The sequence below is a fragment of the Anastrepha obliqua genome, chromosome 3, assembly GCF_027943255.1.
Source record: "Anastrepha obliqua isolate idAnaObli1 chromosome 3, idAnaObli1_1.0, whole genome shotgun sequence".
Classification (NCBI taxonomy): domain Eukaryota; kingdom Metazoa; phylum Arthropoda; class Insecta; order Diptera; family Tephritidae; genus Anastrepha; species Anastrepha obliqua.
In genome coordinates, this window is record NC_072894.1 from 4,323,420 (window position 1) to 4,348,330 (window position 24,911).

Below are 24,911 nucleotides of genomic sequence, written 5' to 3' on the forward strand. Positions count from 1 at the left end.
TGGACATGCTCTAAGTAGAGCACAGTGCTTCAGGTAGTTTGAAAAATTCCGAAGTGGTGATTTTAGTGTGGAGAACGAGGACCGTGGCCGGCCACCGAAAAAGTTTGAGGACGCCGAATTGCAAGCATTGTTGGATGAAGATGATGGTCAAACGCAAGAAACGCAGAGCAGTTGGGAGTGACCCAAAAAACCATTTCCAAACGTTTGAAAGACATGGGCATGATTTTAAAGGTCGGAAGATGGGTGCCGCATGAACTAACTTGATGACAATGCACTGCCACATCGAACAAGAGCGACCCGGGAATTGGTGGAGACGTACGATTGGGAACCGCTGGTTCATGCGGCTTACTCCCCAACTTGCCGCCTTCCGATTATCATTTGTTTAAATCGATGGGGCACGCACTTTCCGAGCAGCGCTTCAAATCTCACGAAGAAGCCAAAAAATGGCTTGATGATTGGTTTGCAGCCAAAGACGGCCAATTTTTTTGGCGCGGCATCCACAAATTACCTGAGAGATGGGAAAAATGTGTCGCTAGCGATGGCTATTATTTTGAAGATTAAATTTGTAACCATTTTTTGTTTGAAATCCATTACTGATTTTCTTTTTTCGAGCTTACTCACGGCAAAATGCTTCCGCGTGCTTGTAAACAATCTGGACTGTCATTTAGTCAACTAACAGACAGCTGATGTCCCTGCATCAGCTGCGCAAGCTGTCTGAAGTTGATTAAACTGCGAGTGCCGGACCCTGTATGTGCTTATGGATCAGAATTAAGTTTTTGTCGTGTGCCCAATGGCCGACACTTCGCCCTAAAAGACCTTTGGTGTCCACTTATGTATCATAGATCGAAATAAATGTTTAATATGTACGTATATAAATATAAGTATGTATTTCCTTTTGTGCATCTTACATTTGAGCTTATCACTTTTCTCTAAGTTACATCCGCATTTAAAACTGGATTACAAAATTTGCTTACGAATATAAGAAAGTATATATACATATATATTAGGCTTAAATACTAAATTAATGACTGGAATAATTTACATATGCATGCACGTGACTGATACAATTTGCATTGAAAGCATTCAAACGATAAAAGTATTATTAATTATTAACAAGTACTTAGTTTCTATAGACGAAGTCTAAAGTAATTAATTTGTACATTATTTAAAACAGCAATAGGCTCTAGCAAAAACACGCCGCTTGGCAAAATCTTTTGTATAATTATTTAGTTTTTTTTTTACTTTTCACAACTTGTTAAGCCTCCATTTTGCTTTTGTTAAATTCTACGCCTCCACAGCCCACTTCTATTCGTCGTCCAATCGTATGGCTTGATTCACATGCCCTTCTGCCTTTTCCATAGAGGCTGGCTCCGACGTAGCCATCACTTTGATCTCAGTACTAAACTGCGGTGACGCCCCTGGCTTGCTGCGTTCCTGCTCCTCCCGCGTAGAACTAATTTTGAGCACATTATGCCGTTGCACGGCGGACACAATAAGCGATATGGCTAGCCCTAAAAATATTGTGAGCAACGTGCCTATCGTGGAGTACCACATATAGCTCAGCTTGAATATCGGCCACGAACTAATGGAATAATGAATGCAAATCATTTAATAATTCATAGCCTACATTAATAAATATTTATTTACCTGAAGCCACTTTCTGCTACAGCCTCAAATGTTGAGGGTAAAACTTCCATAGTCACGTTGTGTTTGCAATCACAATTTTCCACCGATAGTGGCAATTCTACAGGGTCCACCTTGACAATTTGCGCCATAACGCCGATAAATATCACAATGGCTAGTGATAGTAAGCCACCGTAGAAGGCACCTTTGGTATTGGCGCGCTTAAAGGCTATACCCAGCACGAACAGACCCAAAGTCACGCCGCCAATCAAACCATTCAGGGTCAATGTCGCTTGTAGCACACCACCCAGCTTCTCCACAATGAACACCAAACCAAAGGACGCTATGCCGTAGCCCAAAGACATCCACTTGGCATAGAGTGCACCTTTGTCCGGTGTTATTTTGATATTCATGCCATTCACCAGCAAGTCCTCGCACGTTACAGCGGATAAGGAGTTCAATGCAGATGCCACAGTTCCCAAACTGGCAGCGAAAATACCCGCCACAAAAATGCCAGCGATCGTGTAGACGTGTTCGTAGGTGCTAATGATGTAGAAGGGCAGCAGTTGATCGGAAGCGGTGATGCGCCCGGCTGTGATTGGGTCACAATCAGCGTAGTGATTGAAAATCATTAAACCCGTGTAGAAGTTCATTAGGAACACTATAACCAATCCGAGTATCGCGAAACCCAAAGCAACCTTGGCCAATTTCAGTGATTTCAGCGACATGCACTTCTGTACCGACGCCTGGTTGGTGCAGAACAATGAGGTCCAATAGAAGAAACCACCGATTACCACGGACCATACTGTGTGACGTGTGGTAGGATCTAAATCAAAACTGCATGGAAAAGAAAGTGAATTAAGGTTTTTAACACGAGCTGAGCGTGAAGTGTAAACGACTTACTTGAAGAACTCCAGCCGATGACGATCGGCCGCCGTGCTGAATATCTCTACGGCATTGCCGCTATAGAAGCTGCCCAGCGCAATGACTAGCACCAAGGATAGAGCTAAAACGGCAGCCTGAATGAGACGTGCGGTAATTTATTTAGGATCTTGGAAGGCGTACGTGAAATGCAACAGTCAACTCACCTGAAAGGTGTCCGCAATAACCACTGCTTTCATGCCGCCCTGAGAGGAGTAGAAAACGCAAACTAAATAAATTAAAATCACAGCAACTTTTGTATTCAAGCCCGTGGCTTTAGAGAGAGCGATCGCTGGCGCCAGCACAGCCACTGCTGTGTAGAAGCACATCTGTGGTGAGCAAAGCAGATTTCGTTGAATGATTGTTGAATATTAGTAGTTCGAGTAGTTGGGTCACCAAAACGAGAAATCTCACCTGTATAACATACAAAACCGCGCCTAGAATCCGTATCTCCTTACCGAAGCGTATTCCAAGGTATTCATAACAACTCGTCAATTCCATTTTGAAGTATATCGGGTAGAATATTTTAACGGCCACCGGTATAACCATAACCATTGGAATCACTACAAAAGTAAGAAAAATAAAATAAATTAGAGTTCTTCTTCCACAAGTGTCACCGAAATTACACACCAATTAGCACGAATTGTGTGCCCTGCAAGTACATCTCCGATGGATTTCCCAGCAATTCGATAGCCGTAATAAAACTCGTTGTCAAACTTAGCGTTACCGGAAAAATGGACATGCCCGAGCCAAGTAGGAAATCTTCTGATGAGCTGCCCGATTTGTGGAAGAAACCATAAAATACGCCAATGCCCAGCGATATGATTAGCATGGAGAGCAGTATCGCGTAATCATAAGCGGAGAAAGCGGCTTTATGCGATGGGTTGCTGCATTCCTCTTTCTCACTCACCACATCGCTCTCACCACGAGTGGCACTCAGATGTTCGTTATAAATTTTCATCAACATTTGCGCGGCCACATCGAAGTTGCGTTTTTCAGCTGAGTCTATTGCATCCAGCAAATCGGGCGCGGAGTCTGTCGACGCAAATGTGGCATCGCCGCGCACCAGCAAATACGGTGGCGATTGTTTGAGGAGCTGCTGCGTCGTTGGTGGTGCTGTTGAAGCTACTTGAAGATGCTTGCGAGCATTGTTATCTGGCACAGCCAACGCATTGGAGCTATGCGCCAACGCACAAAGGAATAGCAATTTGAGGAGCGTAGCCATTGGCGGAGACATTTGGCTGAAATTTGTGTACAACTTTTTTTGCGTTGAGAATCAGGAACTCGTTTGGATGCAGAATGAATGCAATCGATACACCAAATGCAGATACGTATGTATGTGTGTATGTAACTCGTTTAATTTGGAACTTTTCGTTTTCAATAAATTTCGCTTATTGGCGGGGGCGAGTTATTTACATCTCCGTTGTTGTGTGTTAATGACTTTACAATTAGTTAACAACCTGCAATTAAAAATTATTGAATGAGATCAATAAAGCGACATTCGATTGCCAGAAGTGTGAAAGCGAAGCTCGCTTTCCTACGCAAACACAAGTGAATAAATAGATGTGGATATGTATGTATGTATGTGCTCCCGTATTTGTCCACTACGATTTCTTTCAATTGAAATTGGTTAGAATTGAGCTTTAGAACAATCAAGTTCAATGCCGACATTTTGTTTACAATGTGGGCAATATATATGTATGTATGTATGTATGTATGTATGTATATGCAACCATGAAATGAAAAGCGTGAGTGGGATTAATAACTACTTTTATTACATATTTTTTAAGTTTAAGGTTATTTTAGAGAAGACATTTCCAGATTTGAAAATCTTATATTGGGGGCAGCAGGGGCAGGTGGCCTAAATGTTATTTAGCAAAAATAAAAAATCATTAGTTATTTTTTCCAACAAGCATACAAGGTGGATAACAAAGTTAGCTGTACTTCATAAAAAATGTTGCAGATAATTCTGGTGAGTCCAATCGAAATCTGTAATCATCAGTCCATCAGTTCATCAGCAGAGGATTAGAATATAATTATGGGCAAAGAGTAAGGTGAATTTAGTTGTAAAATGAAAAATCTTTATTTATTCGTGTAAATCAATTTCATCCCCTTCAAAATAATACCCTCTCGATGAAATACACTTATGCCAACGATTTTTCCAATCCCCGAATCATGCCAAATAGTCCATTTCCGGTATAGCCATCAGCACCTTCTCCGATTCAGCTTTTATCTCCTCAATCGACTCGAAACGCGTTCCCCGGAGTGGTCTCTTGAGTTTTGGGAATAGCCAGAAGTCACACGGAGCCAAATCAGGCGAATACGGTGGTTGCGGAACGATATGCGAGGAATTTTTGGCGAAATGGTCACGAAGGACGAGTGCAGTGTGAGACGGTGGATTATCGTGATGCAAAAAAAGAAAAAGAGTTTTTGGCCCATAATTCTGGTCTTTTTAGACGAATTGCTACACGTAAACGACGCATAACGCTCAAATAATATTCCTTATTAACAGTTTGGCCAGGTGGAAGGAATTCATAGTGCACCACACCACGAAAATCGAAAAAAACTGTCATCATGACCTTTATTTTTGAACGACTTTGACGTGCTCTTTTCGGTCTGGCCTCGCCTTTAGCACGATATTCAGTTGTTTCAGGGTCGTAAGCATAAATCCAAGTCTCATCTCCCCTAATGATGCATTTGAGCTTGTCCTGATAGTCTGAAAGCATTGTTTCACACACATCAACGCGACGACTTTTTTCCAAGAAATTGAGAGTTTTCGGTACCAAACGAGATTTGACTTTTCGTAGGCCCAAATGGTCTTTCAAAATGGTTTTCACAGATCCTTCTGATATTCCAATCATATCAATAAGGTTTTTAACAGTCAACCGACGATTTTTGAGCACTAACTCCTTATCTTTATTGACGTGTTGGTCATCTATTGACGTCGATGGTCGTCCGGAGCGCTCCAAGTCATCAACACGTTCTCGACCCTCTTTGAAGTCTTTGTACCACTTATAAACATTTTTCTGCGACATGGTCGAATCACCAAATACCTTCTGCATGCTAAACGTTTCCGCAGCCGAAATTTCATTCCGCAAACAAAATTTGATGGCACTTCTCTGCTCAATCAAATCAGATATTGTAAAAATCGAAAAATGCACTCTTGGTCGTTTGGTAAACACAAGCGTAAATATATTACTGATAATGACATTCACATGAAAGTTGGCCCAGATGTTATTAACAGTGCTGCCAACTCATAAAAAAATAACTAGAGCGAAATTTTAATCCCGCGAAGTTTGACAAATAAATTCACTTTACTTTTTGCCCACAGTAGTGACCCATGATGACCCGCAGTATTTCTATGAGGGAACCAGAAAGCAAGCCCCAAAATGCTGAATGAAAATCGCTAAAAGAGCTTAAACTCCAAAAAAAGTTCAGAGAAGTGAAATTTAAATTTGCTTTTATTCATCAAATCTTTAGCACATTTAGTCATTTGTTCCACGATCGATGACGGACGGCCGACGTGGAAAGTTGGTTTTTGCACTTGGAAGCATATAGGGAAGGTAAGGGGTTTCCCTCAAATGACTTCAATCGCAGGTGCGAGAACAAGAAGGAGGTGGGGAGCGTTAAACACTTCCTCTACCACTCTCCCACTCTTGTCAGAATGCGGTAACGCTGTCGAAACTCTTATTTCTTTAAATGTCAAGCGGACTTGGAATCGGCAGCCATCCATTACCTGAGTATTTTGTCATTTCATCACATTGGGAATTAGAGGACGCATTTAAGTCCAAGCTAGTGGAGTAGACCTAAGTAGGCTCGCCTCTACACCCTTGCAGAGAATAACAATTAACGCAACCTAACCTAACATAGGTGCAAATCTGCTCTCACAATTTCTTTCCATCAAAAACCTGCGATGATTTCTACTGCATTTCCGATACGCGTCTTATGAGCGTTAACATTTCACACACACATATGTACACAGTCCTCAAGTGATTGCTTACAGCTTTTTTACTTGTATTTACATATGCAGCATGCACACCCGTTACATCAGTAAATGCCATGACTATATCTATTATAATTGTGTAAGTGTTTCAGTTTGTTCAAAGTGGCTGGCTGGCTTTTGCGCAGAAATAAATGCTCAAATGGAGATTTATCTGGTTAATGTCTGGATACCGGCAGACATACCGGCGGAAACTGGTTAAAACAAGAAATCAACAAAAACTACAACAAATACTATCGACCACGTGCGCACACATACACAAACAGAAATCAGCCTCCAACACCCCCAAAGCAGAAGCAAAATCAATAGCATCCACATTTGATTCCCGCAAAGGCAAGACACTGACCAAACAAGCTTACGAGTACTTCTGCTCGATCAAACCTCAATCGATCCAATTAGACAAGACGAAGGGCGCAATCGTGAGACTAGTGAGAATGTAAACACATATGTTGATCAGACGCACAAGAGTGAGAGAACTGTACAGTTGTTGAATGAAGAGCATAACACACATTTTAATTGCTGTGGGTGCTGTTATCATTGAAGATGCTCGCGCGATATGAAGATGTTGTTGTAATATTAATTCAAGCGCAAAGCTGTGAGAAGCGTCTGCGCGTCTGCTTATTAATTGAGTCGCGTTTAAATGAGAGAGAGAGAGAAATGCAATTTCTTATTTATTAATTTGCATCTCAAACAATTAATCAGTATTGTAACTAATCACTTAACGGGTAAGCGCAATTAAAATGATAGGGCAGACATGCAAGACTTATGTTTCTTAACCAATTGAGCCCATATATAATATGTACGTACATAAAAGGTAGCATTATGGAACTTAAAATAAAAATAAACTGTTTGTAAATTTTCGAGATATTAGATAAAGAATACTAAACCTAGTTGTATAATTTTAGTGCTTTATTTACACTTATGCACTGCACACATTTAAGACTTTTCATGGAAGAAAATAATACAGAAAATGGTACCCAGTAATGAATCAGTTATTTTATAAGATTTCACAGAACTAGTTCCTGAAGTGACCCAGGAATTATATGAAGGCGTAGACTTTAGATAGTTTTTAGATTAGATAGTCTTTCTCTAATAATTTCAGTAAATTGCACATCCTTTTGGTCGCAAGAACGTAGAATTAAGCCATCTAAGATGCAATCGACAAATGCTGGGCCGTGGCATAAAAGTTGTTCCAGAGTACCCTTAACTTTATTACCTCCCTTGCAATACCACCTTGATCGATAAGTTTTCGAAATATATTCAGAAAATTTATAGTACAAGTTCATTCCTAAAAAGTGATGTTATCGCCTTCAAAGTACTCCCCACCAACTACAATGCCCGTAGGGGTTTTTTGACGCGATCAAACAGAAAAAAATTGATGAGATGGCTGTTGGATGGTATTCGTTCTTGCTGATAGCACTGTGCGACGGTGCTTTATCATAGTGCAAAATCCGTGAATTGTTTTCCCACAAATCCTCTCTTTTTTATAGAATCGCCTCACGTAAACGTCTCATAATGCGAAAATAATAGTCCTTATTAACTGTCTGATCTTCTGGTATAAATTCGTGGTGCAGGATGCCATTATAACCCATAAAAACCGTGAGCATCGTTTTCTTTTTTGACTGAAAACGACGAGCTTTTTCCAAAACCGAACTAAAATCACCAACTACAATGTCCTGGATGCATTCATATGCAATTTTCAAATCTTCTGCCAGCTCTCTGATGCTTAATTTGCGTTTATTGATCAACTTTTCTTTCAGTTTATTGCCGTTTACATCAGTTTTCGCTGTCGGCTGCCAACCACTACGTTCATCATCCTCGATGAATTCACGATTCTTTCTGAAGCGTTCATCCCACTCGTAAACGGTTGTTTTCTTTAGATTATCATTACAGTATCCCAACATTTCTAAGGTTTTCGCAACATTGAGTGCATTTTTAATGCAAAATTTAATACAAACACCTTTTTGCAAATTCAAATCCATTTTTAAAACTGTAATCAATCGACAACACGTGCAGAGGTTGGTATACTCAATATGGCGTAGTTTTTACAAATGTCAAGCAATGACGAATATAATAATAATTTTAGTAGGAATGTTAATGACAGATGTGGCAACCTTACAAAAAAACACTTAAATCAGTTGACTTAGAGTGTCACCTGGTGACTAAAGTAAATTGCAGCGACTAACACCCCTTCAGTCACTTTAGACCCATTTGTGAAGATGTTGTAGGATTCCGAAATCCTTTGTTTTATTCATCTTGTTCTTTTGTCATTTGTAGCCACTTTTTCTACATATTTGCCTTGAGCAACGACGTAGTCTGGCCTGCCTTTAAATCTTCGTACACGTATAATACTATGGCTTAATGGATTTATATCAATTGCGGTCACCTTGTATTCTTCTGAACTAATCTGGTAAAACTTTACTCTTTTGTTGTCAAATTTAAAAATTCGTCATACTCTGCTTCACTGCTCTCTACTATGTAGCGTTCCACTAGTCCAACCATATTTCATATTCTTATCATTACTGAATATACTGAAGAAACTTGACATCCTGAAGAAACTTAATAGATGCCTTCTGTATACACATTTACAGGGTGGGCCATATAACGTTTGCTTTTTGAACCACCTATTTTTTTGAGAATGGTAACACAAATGACATGTCAAATGTGTTCATAATTTACTTAAAGGTTTGACATTTACGAAATGGGACGCTATGCGCTTGAACAAAATTGGAAAATATTGAAAACCTATTTCCAAAGTGGCGAGTCTTCTTCTTCTTGCGCGGTTACAGTAAATGGCGAGCGTTACCGTGACATGCTCAACGAGTTTTTGTTTCCAAAAATTGAAGAGGGTGACATGGACGATATTTGGTTTCAACAGGACGGTGCAACTTGTCACACTGCCAAAGTTACACTCGAACTTTTGGTTACCGTTTTTGAAAACCGAATAATCAGCCGAAATTCCGATATCAATTGGCCGCCTCGGAGCCGTGATTTAAGCCCGTTGGACTATATTTTGTGGGGAGCCGTTAAGGACAAATGCTATGCGAACCATCCAGAGACGTTTGATGCTTTAAAACACGAAACCGAAGTTGCCATTCATGAAATTGGAGCCCAAAAAATCGAAAATGTGCTTAAAAATTGGGTTGATCGAATGGCCTACTGTTAAGCCAGTCGTGGCAGTCATTTGAACGATATTATTTTTTATTCATAAATGACAATGTTCAATCTTCAAAATAAAAAAAAAAGTTTGAAAAAATATTGATTTTTTTTTATAGCCGATTCAAAAAGCAAATTTTATTTGGCCCACCCTATACCTTTTAATATTGCGAATACTAGATTTTTGAATGATGCATATTAACCAATACTAATTTATAAATATGTGTGTGTAAGAAGTATTGTATAATTTATTTAAAATAAAATTTATTGAATTTTTAATTTTTATTTGTAATACAATAAAAAAATTCTATTCAGTTAATAACGAAATAATTTATCTATAATTCTCCCATGAGTTTTTTCTCAAGAAATAGTAATTAACACTTTCGCTGAAGCAGAAAAGCGAATCAAACTTGACTAGCGCAATAAAATCTAATTCAAATATTTTATATAAGCAAAGAATTTTAAGCAGAAATAAACGCTTTTTAATAAAGACTATAATTTCAATTTGAATCTTTATATAACAACAACAATTTCTTTTAATAAAAGAAAGTTACTAATCTTAGAATCAAAATATTCCTTTAAATGTTGAAACCTTAAGCCGCGTTAATAATTGATAATAAAAAATCTAAAAAAAAATCTAAATTCCCACGGTCATCCTGCCAAATCTGGTTATTTGTAAATTTGTAAATATTATTCGACGATCAACAATTTTCAACTTCACGTTTATCCATCGAAAATAACAAGGCGCTAATTGACCGATAATGAAAGCAATTAGCAAATAATTTTGCAAATATTTGAGGCTGCTAATAACTTTATTAATTTATGAATTCTATAAATATAAAACGCTACATGTTCTTGTTGGATAGAAAATTATTAATAATGGGTAAACATATAAAAAATTAAGTCTTCAGATCTGCAATACAAATACCCTATTTAAAAATGTATATACACTTTTTAGGGAGAAAAACAAAAGAAACCGGACAAAATGAACGAAAGAAAATTTTAAATGATAATTTGGATTAATATACGCTTATATGGATGGCCCAAAAAAAATTACAATTTTTTCTTGATGCTGCCCCTAAATTTATTCTACGGCCCAAAAAAGTTATACACCTATGTTTTTTTTATACCCGCGCACATTTGCGAGTGGTGTTTGAGAGCATGATTTATAAGGCTACAACTCCCCGAAACCATTATTTTCCTTTTTGTTCTCTTTCAGATAAAACGTGGAGGACTCCAACTTAACTCAAAAAATGAAGAGACATGCAGTTATCGTCGCTATATACGCAAATCACACCGATTTATAAATCTCTAATTTTCTTAAGTGCCTCCGTTCATTCATTCATAAGATTCGCCGTGAATGTAGCGAAACCCAAAAAATACGAGGAATGCTCTGCAGAATTTATTCAACAAGTGCTAGAGATCGTTCATTTTGGGCCCTTCAAATCAATGAGGGCTCGTGCGAGAGAACTTAATGTTTCTGAGAGTCTTTTCTGTCGAGTTGTTCATAAATAAATCATACGTTATGCGCAGAGGACAGTTTAGATCGAAGGAACGAGAACACCGAGTAGAATCAAAATTAAACATCCTAAAGCGCCTTAGATGGTATGCTTTTTTCTGACGAAAAATATATTGACCAAGAAAAATATATTGACCAAATGACAGATGGCTATGTTCCAATCCTAAAGAGGTTCCTGTTGTCATGCACATGAACAGCCACAGTTATGGTTTGTGTATTATGAGCAACAAACTTCACTCAATTTCGAGTGCATTCTGTTACATATATCGAGGCTCTAGACACAGTAGTGAAACCTGGATCGATAGTGTATGCGGTAACAGTCCCTACTTCTTTCAACAAGACTCCGTTCTTCACACAAGATTGCATGGCTGAAAATTTCCATGACCACATAACACCGAACTTATGGCCGCCCAACTCCCAGACCGTTGGCGCGTACACTTCTGTTAGGTGTTTGGTCGAGCTCCTCCTCCTTTGTGGTGTGCGTCTTGATGTTGTTCCATAAATGGAGGGACCTACAGTTTCAAGCCGACTCCGAACGGCAGATATTTTTATGAGGAGCTTTTTCATGGCAGAAACACACTCGGAGGTTTGCCATTGCCTGCCAAGGGGCGACCGCTATTAGAACAATGTTTTTATTAATTTTGCTTTCACCGAGATTCGAACCAACGACCTCTCTGTGAATTCCGAATGGTTAATACCGTTATAGTCAATTGTCCGGATCAAGGAGGTTATTGCAGCTAATGGAAATCGTATTGAATTATTTTATAGTGCATCCTTTACGAGGTATTTTGCCGAGCTTTTCCTTTTATTTGCAATGTACGCCTTGAAGTTAATCTACAAATGCAGAAGCCCACAAATTTTGGCAGAGATATACCCCGCGTTTTGCCATTGTCTGTAAAAATGCGAAAGCAGTTAGAAAAACCTTCTCTAAAATTTCATGTTCAAGGTAGATGCCACACCCGGAACCTCCACAAAAGTTGCCACTTCTTTATTTGGACTGTAACATAATTTTTAATATAAAATTGAGGAAACAGAGGAAAAGGTGTTTTGAACCAACGAACGAAGAATGTTTTATAACACAGCTACAGTTGATATAAAAATATAATATAGTTAATTAAAAAATAATTAAAGGCATATCGTAAGGAAATTTTCAACCCAAAAAGCAAAGAAAATTGGGTCGATTTTTGAATTTGTCTGATTATTTTTACGCCTTTCTCCATTCATTTTTCATTGCATTTTCATTTTACTTTTCATCCGTAATCCCGAAATGCGAAGAAGTTCCATTACTACACAATTCTAATAGTTCAACGTATGGCGCTTATATAAGTACATATCAGTAGCGCTCTCCGAACCACATCCTCTGATGCCCCGAACACCTCTCCTAGACTTGGCTGATACACAGAAAGCAGGGAACAGTGTTGCTCTACCTGCCACAACTAGTCAATAGCGCGATTTAGATGTTGAACACTCGGCCATAATACTCGATCTGGGTCCAACTAATCCTGTTCACTATTGTTTGGATGAACCATATTTTAATATGTTCTTTAGTACTAGAATTCTAGCTAGACGTGTGTGGGTTCGCAATATACCTGGTCGGAAAAACTGCTTACGATTCTTGACTGATGGCACGAAGTTAGACTATAAAGTCGATTCTGTAAGAAGCCAAAATTAAGCGTTTCGGCTCGTCTTCCTTCCTTTCAGGCTAAAATTCTCGCCGAGGCAGCTAATGAGGCAGCTGTTTGTTTAGGCAAAAATGTGACTGTCTTTAAAAATATATTTATTCTGATAGCTAAGCGGCAATTAAATCTTGGTGGGGCAGGCACTAATTCCATCATTGCTCGCAATTGCCGGGCATCTCTTAACGGAATATTTCCACATCCACATAATATGGATGCCAGAGCACAGTGACATACAAGGGAGCTGTATGCAGACAAATTAGCAAGAGAGGGCACTACCCCTCACCTCTCTCTTGCTTTGGAGATTGTAGGTACAAGCAGCATTGCCATTTCAGCCAACACGAGATGGGTTAATAGTCTGACCCACAATGCTACAAAAATAATATGCCCAGAATGGGGCGTAAGGCGATACTTAATCGGTCAAGGAAAAACGTCTCTATCTTAGTTTCTTTGATCAGAGACCACTGTCTCCTGGATTGGCATGCTCAAAGAGTGTTACAAATATGGTGGACCCAGACGTGGGTGAATAGGATTGGTCCTTTATGTATGCCGTTCTGGGCCCTCCTGAAGTAATATGGAAAGCATTTCCCCAGAAGGAGAGGAGGGATCGTTTTAGTGGCCACACCACACGACGCAGTAGACGACGGTCGCTGTAAGTGCGAAGGCATTTTGAACCCTACTTCACCCACCAAAAAAAACAAAAAAAGAGTGCATGTACCTCATTTCGACTATTGCAGAAGCTTCAAGAATGAGGAGGCGGAATATTCTATCAAACATCTCCTCTGTCACTGTCCTCAATGGGACGCCATTAAATTTAAACACTTTGGCCCATCGTTCTTCAATGATACTGACGACCTTGGTGGTATAAGGATTTTCACTTAAAACAAAATGGTTTAATGAGGACTAGCAGGTAAACTGTTACTACGGTATCTCAACGAAACTTTAAGCTTTAAAGAATTATTGTCACTTCCACCCACCTATCTACCTATATGGTAAGTACATACCTTGGCTCTAATGCTTAGGTGTTTGATTTTTGGTTTCCATCCATTCTACCAAACTATTTTTAAACTATAACTCACACACAGAAGTAAAAGAGTAAAAATTATTCCTTATTCGAAAATAGAAAAAAAAATTGAAATTCCCTAGAAATGTTTTCAGTTAAGTAGCTATAAAAATATTTCGTCATACTGCCAAATGTTCGTGATGTGAATGTATGTATGTGTGTGCAAGTGCTCATTAGGTAAATGAAATGGAATAGAGCAGCACCCTGAAATTTATTTCAAGTAAACAAACTGTTTTTATTCAAATGCGGTTTAGATCGCAGATTCAAATCATTTAAATTTTAAATGCATATTTGTTAATATGCATGCACAGTGGAGCAATAAGTATACAACAATAACATTGCGTGTCAGTACTGCACATACATTTGAATTGTTTTCATTATTTCAGATACATACATACATATTTTGTTATTCTATTTGCAACAAAGTAATCATAATTATTTTCGTTTCCTTCCTATGCTTTGTTTTAGTACAAAATTAAAAATAGAATACAATTTTTATCAAATGTGAACTATTTTGGGGCACATAAAGAGCTTGCCGCAACCTTCTTTAACACTTTTATCCTTTCTCTGGTGATTTGATTGAGCTTTTGGCTAAGTGCCTCGGATAGTTCAAGGAGGTCAATCGGCCGAAAAAAGACCATATTTGATATTCAGTGAAATGAATTGCAAATTTCTAGCTTCATATTTTTTTTTTTCTTTTTACTTGCAATCGCATTTCAAAGTAAGTGAGAATTAGCTTAAAAAAAATTTAATAAAATTAATGCAAGAGAAAAGTGCAAAAACTGATCAAATTCTCTTAAATATATTTCAGCTGGTTTTCGTGGTCACTGATTACGAATTTGGCGTCAGATTTTCTATAATAATTTAAAAATGGCGGACGAATATTTGAAAATGTATCACTAGTTCTAATTTCTTAACTACTTGAAATTAAAATTTGTACTTGAATCAATGATTGCAGAATAAATTTATACGCACTTCTTTTACATGACTGACACAAATCAGTCGAGACGATGTCTAAAATTAGTAACTTAAAGAAATCCTGAAATAATTCAAATTCAATGTTGTCCCACAAATGGAGGGACCTAGAGTTTTAAGCCGACTCCGAAAGTCAGATATTTTTTATGAGGAGTTTTTTCATGGCATAAATACGCTCGAAGGTTGGCCATTGCCTGCCGAGAAGCGACCGCTGCTGGAAAAAAAGCTTTTTCTATCCTTTGGTGTTTCATGCACGGCGACTCGAGCCTGCGCTCTTCCGAATGGTAGTCCAATTTAAGGATACCAATTTTAATATTATGTAATACAAATTTTTCAACTATTTTGTTTGTCAGCCATTAGATTTGCTCTTTTGAATTTAAAAACAGGAGTCATCAGACTCGTAATCAACGTCTCCAAAAACCGCCGAGTACCAAGTTTCGGCCGAGTTTGATATATTTTTTCGAAATTTTAACGCAAAATTACATCCACCATCATGAATTCTGAGAAACTGACATCCAATTCGACCCAAACCCTGATAATTAGAGGCACTTTCTTGAAATCATTTTTACGAACGATAGGCGCCCTTTTAATTGTTCAAGACATATCTGCGTGTGCACTTTTGTATATTTTCAATTTGCACAAACTGTTTCACAAGGAATTTAGCTAAAAAAATATTCGAAAATATTTCTATATGAAACTGAGAGATTACATAATAAATGTGCGCAAGGTAAAGCGAGTAACGGCAAAGTGCACTTATAATTTGGCCCAGTTCTAGATAGAACAGATCGTAAGTAAAATTTACAAAAGCCAAAACACCCAAATGGCAACTCGAATTCGGTGTTAATATCCAGCGCTTGCGTTACATTTTTTACGGGATCTCACAGCAGATGCATTCTAAATCAATGGAAAAGTTCGCTGAAACAAATGTCTATAGAAATACCTTTATGAAGTTTTCATACACCGCAGGACTTGAGAATTTTTCGTATAAGAAAAGTTCTAAACTGTAACTGTAGTATTGTGCCGCGATTATTTTTATATTTCATTAACGTAGCACCTTCCGCACTTCACAAGCAAGAATGTCCTTCCGACTACGAAATGTATTTGTTCTTATGTGTGGGTGTTATTCACACAAATATATGTTTTTAAATACAAATTCATTCACTTTTCAACATTATCAACTTTGCGAATTCACTTTGTATTTATTTGCTATCCTTTGATGGACTCTGCGCTTGCACCGCCAATAGCCTTATATTTTATTTTAATTCTAGCACACACTAACACTTCTGCGATATTTAAAAGCGTATTGCTTCGACAGACTGACGAACAACTATTGAAGATTTTCCTGTAAGCCCGCTCGCTTTTTATTGGGCTGCTGAGAGCAACAGTTACTTTCTGCTTTGCGCAATATATCGATCAGTTACAACAAATTTGATCGATAGAAATGTTGTGTTGCTATGTAATCACATTGTTGTTGGCGAAGAATGCCCACGAAGGGCAACACAGCTTTTCTCAACTACTACATACGAGTATGGGTCTGTGCACGCACACAGGCAAATATCACGCGCGTTCACGAGTTTGATCAGACTTGTAGCTCCAGCTGAAGCCGGGCTCAGTGCGGCGTATGAGTTTGAAACGGCCAAGACCATAAAACCTCTGAAGGCTGTTAAAGCTTGATTGTGTTGCTCTAAATCTATTAGAGTTTTTGCTAGAATACAAACGAACAAAAACACGGAATATTAGTCAAAAGTGAAAATGGAGGAACGAATAATTTGATATGTGTGCTTTTGTTGCTTGAGGGGTTTTCCCTCTGTAGTAATCAAGTTTGGTTTACGCAACTTTAAGCAAAGGACCGATTATCTTAATTGTACAAATAATAAATATGCAAATTTGTATATATGTATGTGTAAGCATATTTTATACGCATTGGCACCGGGCATTTTCATCGAGCAAATGTTAATGAAAGTACACATTTTTATTCAATCTGTCTTCATGAAAACTGTATAACTTTGAGAGAAAAATCCGCCTTTGTAAGGGTATTGCATCTCCTTATACTCAAAAAAGAAACAATATCAGTAAATGAATTAATCAATTTGTTATACACACTTTCGTTAAGCGCTGGCTCGGAATGATAAATAAACTCTATGGGCTATGCTAAAAGTTTCTCATCTCCTTCGTTTTTCAATTAATTTGCGATATTTACATACTTATACCATCCATGAGTGTGAATAAATTGTGTGGATACAAATTATCCGGCAGCTAGACGGTTGCAGAAGTATCTACAATTATTTTGCGTGAGTGTCTCGAAAGGCCTTAGTCACTACCGACGATCATAAACAAGTCCAGTGCACGTACGCATGAAGAGAACGGGAAATAATGAGCAATCAATTAAAAACATGCCGTTTATTCCTCCCAATAAAAAATATTTTCAAGTAGCCTCTTTTATGATTTACATGCAAGTATGCACATACATATATAGGCACGTGTGTATTATGTATAACTGAGGAAAGTTTTCGATTTTTATCTACTCGTGACTGCGATCGAGGTAGAGAAAGTTTGCCGTCTCCATAAACTCGGGAAAGGAGGGTTAAGTAATAAATAGTCAACCTGAGCTACTTTAGTGTGCTTGTATTAACTAAATTCCGGTTGAATCCTAGGGATATTAAGAGAAACTGCTTGCTGATTATTAAGAGTTGCCAGTATGAAATGTGCAATTAAAGGAAATCATATAGTTTATAAATTCTTAGAAACTCAACTAATATAAAAGAAAATCTTATGGTAGAACGCACGCACACTCACTGAATGGAGAAAGTCGACCAAGTAGCTATGTGGAAACACCAAATTTGATAGATAAAGCAACCATTTTGCTTAGGTGCAAGCCTCATTCATAGCTGCTAAAGCTGCATGGGAAAGGTCAAATTTCCATTTGCATGACATCAAGATCTTCAAAAACAACGAGATGCTTTCATACTGATATCCAAATGTGCTTTCTAATGCGAAAATTTACTTTCAACCTCAAACAATAAAAGTTTTTTTAGGATAGATTACGTTGGCGACAAAACCCTCTGTATTAGAACCAGCTCATGTATGATAGTTTATATATATCATAATTACATAATTTAGAACGTTGTACACTACTCTCAGTCTTCTTGCCGCACCAATAAGAAAATGTGTAAGGACGACAAGAAGCCGTGTAACGTCTGGTAAATGTGCTTTTTAGACTATATTCATGTCATATTTACTTGGAAACTCTGCGGCCTGACGTTATATGCTAGATAAGGTCCGACTGCTTGAGAAATAAGGCGCCTTCGATTCGCCAAGAGTTAGCAAGTGACGAATAGAAGAAGCAACTGGCATACTTAAGCGTATGTTGGTGGAATTGGAAAAGAACTGCGAAAAATTACATTTGTTTGAAAGCGTTTAACGAGTATTAGTAAGACTGCGTTGCTAAAACTTTTGCTGTTTCAACTCATTACTTGTGATGCTCGTAGCATAGTGGGGCTGGGATGCTTTTCTTGCTTGAGGTCATTAAGGGACCCCTCTGAACTTACTCATCGGCAGTCCCCTTGCCGGTATTATTTCGTTAACCCCGAACTTTAATTAAGTCTATTAAGTGCTGGCTTAAAAATCCTTGGTTTTGTTGTGAAAACCCAGAGCCAAAATAGCAGCAAAACTAGCTGAGAAAATAGTCATGCCCTAAATTTGAAAGTGCCGTAACTTGCTACATTGACAACTATTAATTCTTCTGTTTATAAAATACTCGCAGAATCGGAAAGGATAATTTTACTTTATAGAGAATAGGAGAAAACTTTCGTTTCAACTTTCTCCATCTTGGAATCATCAATGTATAAGAGGATCAGATCTCGATGAAAAAAGAATCGCGAAGGCTCTCTAGAACTCAATTCCGAATCGTATATAAAAGCTGTGCTGCATCTTTTACTAGTGTATTAAAGAGAAATAAGGCGTCTTCGATTCGCCAAGAGTTCGAACTTGCCTGGCTGCATGAGAACTATCGATATCGATAACTATGGCTTGACAATTGAGAATGGCAAATTGTGTTGGCATTTCTGTTCAGTAAGGTTTGGCAAACCATCATAAACCGCTTAACGCCAGAACAACACTCGAATCTCTATGAAGTTCATAGAGCGAAGTGTGGAAGAAAATACTGAAAGCTCGATCATTCGTCGTCCTCAACTTGATGATCTTTGCCATTCTAGTACGTGGAAAATTTTGCGTAATGATCTTGGCTATAAAATGCAGTTCTTGCAAGAATTGAGGCCAAATGACCATCGCTTGCTTCGCATTTTTACTAATTGGGCGCATTTAGATTTGTTATTGAGATTTATTTGGAAAAGTAGTAAAATATTGGACTGATCGAATGGGCCATGTAATTCGTAGCCACGATGGACACATGCCGTATAGCATGTTCAAAAAATAAATGCCATGAAATTATCTACCAAATTATAATTTCTAAACATTCATTCCAATAAAATTTCTGTTTTTTACTATGATTTATCGGGCGATGGCAAACCTCCGAGTGTATTTCTGCCACGAAAAAGCCATTCGGAGTCGGCTTGAAACTGTAAGTCTCTCCATTTGTAGAACAACATCAAGACGCACACCACAAATACGAGGAGGAGCTCGGCCAAACATCTAACAGAAGTGTACGCGCCAATTATTTATTTATTTAATTTTATTATCATTTTAAATTCTGAAGCTTTAAAAAAAACACCCTTTATATGCTCGCTAGCGGCTAAAGGGGCTTGAAAACTTTGTTTTTGCTTTTACATGCGAGTAGAGAAGTGGCGAATTGAAGGCGCCCACAATTTTACCACGAACCTTCATTCTTATTTGCCTAGTTCCGGAAGCCTGACAGCATGCACTGACATTGTCTAGTGTTTTTAGTAAAATTTTATTGGTTCCAACTTTGTTTATTACTGGAATTTAGTTATTTTTACCTTGCGGAAAATCAGTCTTCAAATAGTATTCCAGTGACAAGCGTTTTGAGTGTTCGGCAATTTTCTGCTATCGACTCTTGGCTCTCCTGGGCTCTTCCATTGGGGACGGTTGGGCTTTGGTTTCGCTGTCATAATCATATACCCATGATTCGTTACTAGTTATGACCCTTTTAAGCAAATCTGGGTCATCATTGACGTCATGGGTTGTTGATGTGCTGGGGCGCTCAGAGCGGGAGTCGTCATTCACATCTTCTCGACCTTCTGTGAAAAGTTTGTACCACTTGTAAACATTTTTTTGGCTCACACCTCATGCCACTGTCAACATTTCAAGTGTTTTTGAGCACTTAGTTTCATTTTTACACAAAATTTTGATCCATTTTTTTCGATAGCAGAAAGTCGCCGAAAGCGCAAAACACTTATGATTATTTATGCCTATCACAAACATATGCACGAGATGAGTGTACCAATATAAAAAATAATAGCAACCGAAAGTCAAATGTGCGTAGCCCAAGAAATTTGAAAATTTAACTTATTTTTTTAACAGACCTCGTATACGTAAGTGGGTTAATAGGTACATCTAAATTCCGCATTCTAAAAGGTGTCCAAGAGACATCAATAAATAAATATTGCAAATTAAAACCAAACCAATTAGTTGCTTAAATCCCCGACCATTACATCCTTCACACGGTGGAAATTCAATACAAACACAGTTCAAAACAACGTTTGGCCTAAAATCTCAACATAATTTCGTGCAACATACCCAAAACTTTCTTCTGCGGTTAACTCCGGTCGAGTCCGACGAATACTGTGCCCAAATGCTTCAAAATATCGAAATAGCATTTCTCATTAATGATTGGTTCCGGTGGAAAGAATTATAAGTTTTCAGTGCCCTTCTAATTGCAAAAACAAATCAATCTGGTTTTCTTTTCGACATCACCAAACGAAAATATTTGAATTTCGGTATGTCTGGCGCCTTGCACTCAGTATTTCAGCGGTGATTGAGAGAATATTGTTTTTTGATCTCTTTAATGTGCCACTCAAATGTTGAACTCTGATTTACACCAAACTTTCACGGACACACAATTTTCGATAATCCAAATGTTGGATCAAAATGCGATAAATTCAATGAAGGTTTTGTGTGAGCTTTGACGAACGCAGTCAACTTTTATAATCACCATAGTTTAGATGGGCTATATGGCAATGATGGATGTTGATTGGCAAGCATGTTGCTGGTAATTTATATGTCCTTTTTTAGTAGCGTATACGCTATGTGGTCCGGCGCACGACATCATTAGCAGATTACCATTACGAGGTTGCCATAGAGTTGATTACACAACTCAAACGCTACGATGAAGCTTTTATTAAAATTTATTATTTTTTATTAAGTTAAAAATAAATTTTAAAATTAGCTTTCTGTTCAACTGTGCTTTGTGTTTCAATCAAACTGTCACTTGAAAGGTAACAACTTCGCTTCTATTCGTCTAAGTAAAAATATAATACTATCATAACCTCTGGCGGGCAAATGTTTGCCAACAGTTGGTCTTATTAGAAGACCTCTTTTGAAAAGTCATATTTACTTGATAATGCGTCTTGTATTAGTTTTTAAAATTTTTGCTCTTCAACATTTGTGTTCATTTTAGTTTTCCTCATTATCTGCTTTATTCTATGACAATTTGATTATAGTTTATCTCGATTTTGTTACACTAATGCTAATATATGTTTTATTTTTGGTTTATTAATATTTTCATTAAATAATTGACGAAACACCTTTTCATCAGTTCGTGATGCTCTTAACCTCCAATTTTGAACAACATACAAATATCCATCTAATGTAACTCAAAGCAAACAGGCAATGCACGCATAATACGACTATGTACATACATACGTATTTACGCATATTATGCCGCATAATCGATGTGTTAATTAATACTTTGTTGCAAAATTGTAAGACTGATCAAATATTGACTCCTACTACTCGCTGGTAAGTATCTTCTATTTGAATTTCCCAAACCCACCAAAAAATATTAATTCATAACTTTTGTCATTTATTTTCAATCGGTATTGGTTTGAGAGGTTTGAGAATCTGTACTCACTTTGGGCCGACAGGAATAGCTTTTCTTATTAATAAAATATTCTAATTCATGTGGGATTGGTATAATCCCTAATCACACTCCCGCAGCCCTGGCAATCATGGATGGTAACATCGCCCATCAGATGAAAGTCTGATTTCGAGCGCAAGCAGAGTAGAGTTGTGTTTTATATTCCAGCGAAGGTGGTCAATTTGCGAGCCAACGGTGTACATTAACCCTCAAACAGACAAGTCCGTCCTGAGGCTGCCTTTACATATTCGACTATACTTTCAAAGAAAAATAAAGTTTCAAATCCTTCAAAATTTTTTAATGATACTTTGGAAAATATATCCATATTCATTTCGGCACAAGCAACAAGTGTTCCGCCCCGTTTCGTTTTGTTTTTATTGCCATTTCATTTTTTAAGAGTGAGAATGGGAAATATTTAGCTTGAAAAAAAAAATTTAAGGGGTGATAGAGGGATGTATCCCCATCGTAAAACTGAAACCCACACCCGCATTATAGTTTTAAGAAATTTATTATTAAAGCTGTCTAATTTAGCAAAAAGTTGGTGTTGCCAGAAATCTTACATAAGAACGAAGTTCGTCTGCAGACACATTCACTGGAAGGATATTTGTAAATCTGTTTTGTGTATTTTTTGCTTTAGAGCGAAACATTTTTGAAAATATAAATTTTGTTTTTTATGGGAAAAAGCGTCGCACTAAGAAATTCGGAATAAAAACTGCGCGTTTGTCTGGATTATGCTTTACACATATATAACTCATAAAAACTTAAAAAAGAATAATATAAAAGGTATCAGAAAAAATAGTAAACTACTTAAAAACAAAAAAGCGGCTTTACAAAGGGGTCCTCGTGGTGTTTTTGCATAGAACTCCTTTTCGCGTGGACGGCCACCTTTCAAAAAAATAACCCTCATCAGTCCAACTCCAGCTACGCCATCCACAGTATTTTTTCGTAGAACTACTATCCGCGTAATGGTATCAGTTGACTTAGATGAAGATAAAAAAGTTTTTACACAGAAGAAATCTCTCTGGACAACGAAAAAAGAATCTCAGCATGCTTGAGAGAAATTAATGATTTGTCCATAGATATTAATTTAATTTAGTGCTAGCATCTATCTACTTCCACAGCAGTAAAGCCAACAAAGGGTCTTTCTCTCAATGCTGGTCCATCTGATGTTCCTCCTTTTGGTGGATTTACAGGAGCAGTGTGAGCATTGTGTTGTGGAAGAGCAGTAAAACCAATCGTTTGCCATTCATTTATGTTGCAGTTCATGCATTTAAGAGAACAAACGAAAACAAGCAACTTTATTAAATAAGCCGCCACGATCGAAAAGTAAAAGAGACGTCGATTGTCCAAGAATCGTACGGAAATACTACAGTAATATCGGAGGAGTGGACTTATTGAATGGTCTTATGAAGTGTTTACATATTCAGGCTAAAACTCCAAACCGAATGAGACGACTCTTTACCATTTTGTTGACATGGCTGCGGCAAATGCATACATTTTCTATCGGGGACTGCATTCGGAAAAGAGAGAGAAGAGAAATTATTGAAGTTGTCTGAGTTCTGGTCTGCTAATTTGTGGCCTCTGCTAATGATCGTCCAGCTGGTTGTCCATGATCAGCACATATGGAAAAACACCTAAGTGAGGGGAAAATGCTGAGCATCCAGTTGCAGATGTACCTTTCGAAATTCGCACGACCATTTTCCTGTCTGCAAAAAAGACAAAAAAAGTGCAATCTAAAGGTTTTCCAATAGCAGTTGTTATTTTGAATAGCCCACTATTTTGGTAGATGTTACTTTTGAAGCTGTAATTTTTTAATATTTGATACCCGCTTAAACAACGCATTGAAATTATTAAAATTCACTATAAAAATGGTGAAAATTTGGCAGAGACGGTACGTTAAACTCGAACATTTTTGGGTCACCTTGTCGGACCACAATACAGAAATTGATGAAAAAATTCGAGCTGTTGTGACAAGTTAGCGATGTGAAGAATAAAACCCGTGCACGTCGCTCAAGAACTGCTGTTCTTGCTGAAAATATTGCTGTTGTAGCCGAAAGTGTTGAAGAAAACCTAGATTTGCCTCGTTCGCCTCGTCTTTCTTTGGAATTAGGCATTCCACAAACGTCATTACACCGTATTTTGCATAAAGATTTGGGTCTTAAGGCTTATAAAGTCCAATTAACACAATAACGTCGTGTCTTTGCTGGTTGGGTCGATGAAATGCATGAAAATGATCCGAAATTCCTTCGAAAAATCATGTTGAGTGGCTTCGTCATCCACCTCGATGACTTCGTCGGATCTGGGGCTCAGAAAATCCAAGCGTATTGTTTGGTGCGACTTATGGTCGGGCGGAGTCATTTGACTTTACTTTTTCGAAAATGAAGCTGGAGCAACAGTTACGGTGAATGGATTGCGCTATCGAGAGATGAATAACGATTCTTTATGGCCGGAATTGGATGGTATTGATCTGGGCAACGTTTATTTTCAACAAGACGGCGCTAGGTGCCACACACGCAACGAAACTATTGATCTTTTACGGGAATAACTCCTCTTATTGGAAACCTTTTAGTTTAGCATCGGAGAAGCTGTTCTTAAAAAAAAACTGTTTTTTTTTTTAATTACCACCAATGGGAATAAAAAAGCATTTGTTTGAAATCACTGTACTTTTTTTCAGTTTTAGGGGTGCATATGGCTATTTTTTGGTTTGTTTTTATTGATCTAAACCGACAAGGCTTCTCTGAGGCGAGCTTGAATTTTTTTTCAATTATAGGCATACAAAAACCAAAAAACATTGGGTAATGACTTTTTTGACCTTCTTCGGTCCTCTAAACTAAAAACTAATGACCAGACTTTTTCTTTCAGGACTTAAATTTAATAATAATATAATTTAATATTTTTGATTAATTGCTTTTTAAAAACTTTAA

The 24,911-nt window shown here is 37.7% G+C and overlaps 2 protein-coding genes across 2 annotated transcripts; both read right to left on the bottom strand.

Annotated features, from left to right (window-relative positions):
• Nucleotides 1-872: 872 nt before the first annotated feature.
• LOC129242369 (sodium-coupled monocarboxylate transporter 1) lies at nucleotides 873-3,791 on the bottom strand. The gene is made up of 6 exons (XM_054878973.1): nucleotides 3,175-3,791; nucleotides 2,959-3,107; nucleotides 2,712-2,873; nucleotides 2,527-2,642; nucleotides 1,648-2,460; nucleotides 873-1,582 (listed from the first exon to the last, which is right to left on the bottom strand). The coding sequence occupies exons 1-6, from the start codon at nucleotides 3,779-3,781 to the stop codon at nucleotides 1,306-1,308; spliced, it is 2,124 nt and encodes a 707-aa protein (XP_054734948.1). The 5' UTR covers nucleotides 3,782-3,791; the 3' UTR covers nucleotides 873-1,305.
• A 102-nt stretch (nucleotides 3,792-3,893) lies between these two features.
• LOC129242370 (uncharacterized) lies at nucleotides 3,894-16,244 on the bottom strand. The gene is made up of 2 exons (XM_054878974.1): nucleotides 15,874-16,244; nucleotides 3,894-4,004 (listed from the first exon to the last, which is right to left on the bottom strand). The coding sequence occupies exon 1, from the start codon at nucleotides 15,974-15,976 to the stop codon at nucleotides 15,887-15,889; it is 90 nt and encodes a 29-aa protein (XP_054734949.1). The 5' UTR covers nucleotides 15,977-16,244; the 3' UTR covers nucleotides 3,894-4,004; nucleotides 15,874-15,886.
• Between the last annotated feature and the right edge of the window lie 8,667 nt (nucleotides 16,245-24,911).

What these genes read in the sequence shown, in the direction of transcription:
- LOC129242369 (XM_054878973.1), bottom strand. Translation starts at nt 3,781, where the DNA reads ATGTCTCCGCCAATGGCTACGCTCCTCAAATTGCTATTCCTTTGTGCG. An exon ending in CATCGGCTGGAGTTCTTCAA is followed by an intron (nt 2,461 to 2,526) that starts GTAAGTCGTTTA and finishes TTTTCCATGCAG; the next exon opens with TTTTGATTTAGATCCTACCA. An exon ending in GTAGCAGAAAGTGGCTTCAG is followed by an intron (nt 1,583 to 1,647) that starts GTAAATAAATAT and finishes TTATTCCATTAG; the next exon opens with TTCGTGGCCGATATTCAAGC.
- LOC129242370 (XM_054878974.1), bottom strand. Translation starts at nt 15,976, where the DNA reads ATGAAATATAAAAATAATCGCGGCACAATACTACAGTTACAGTTTAGA.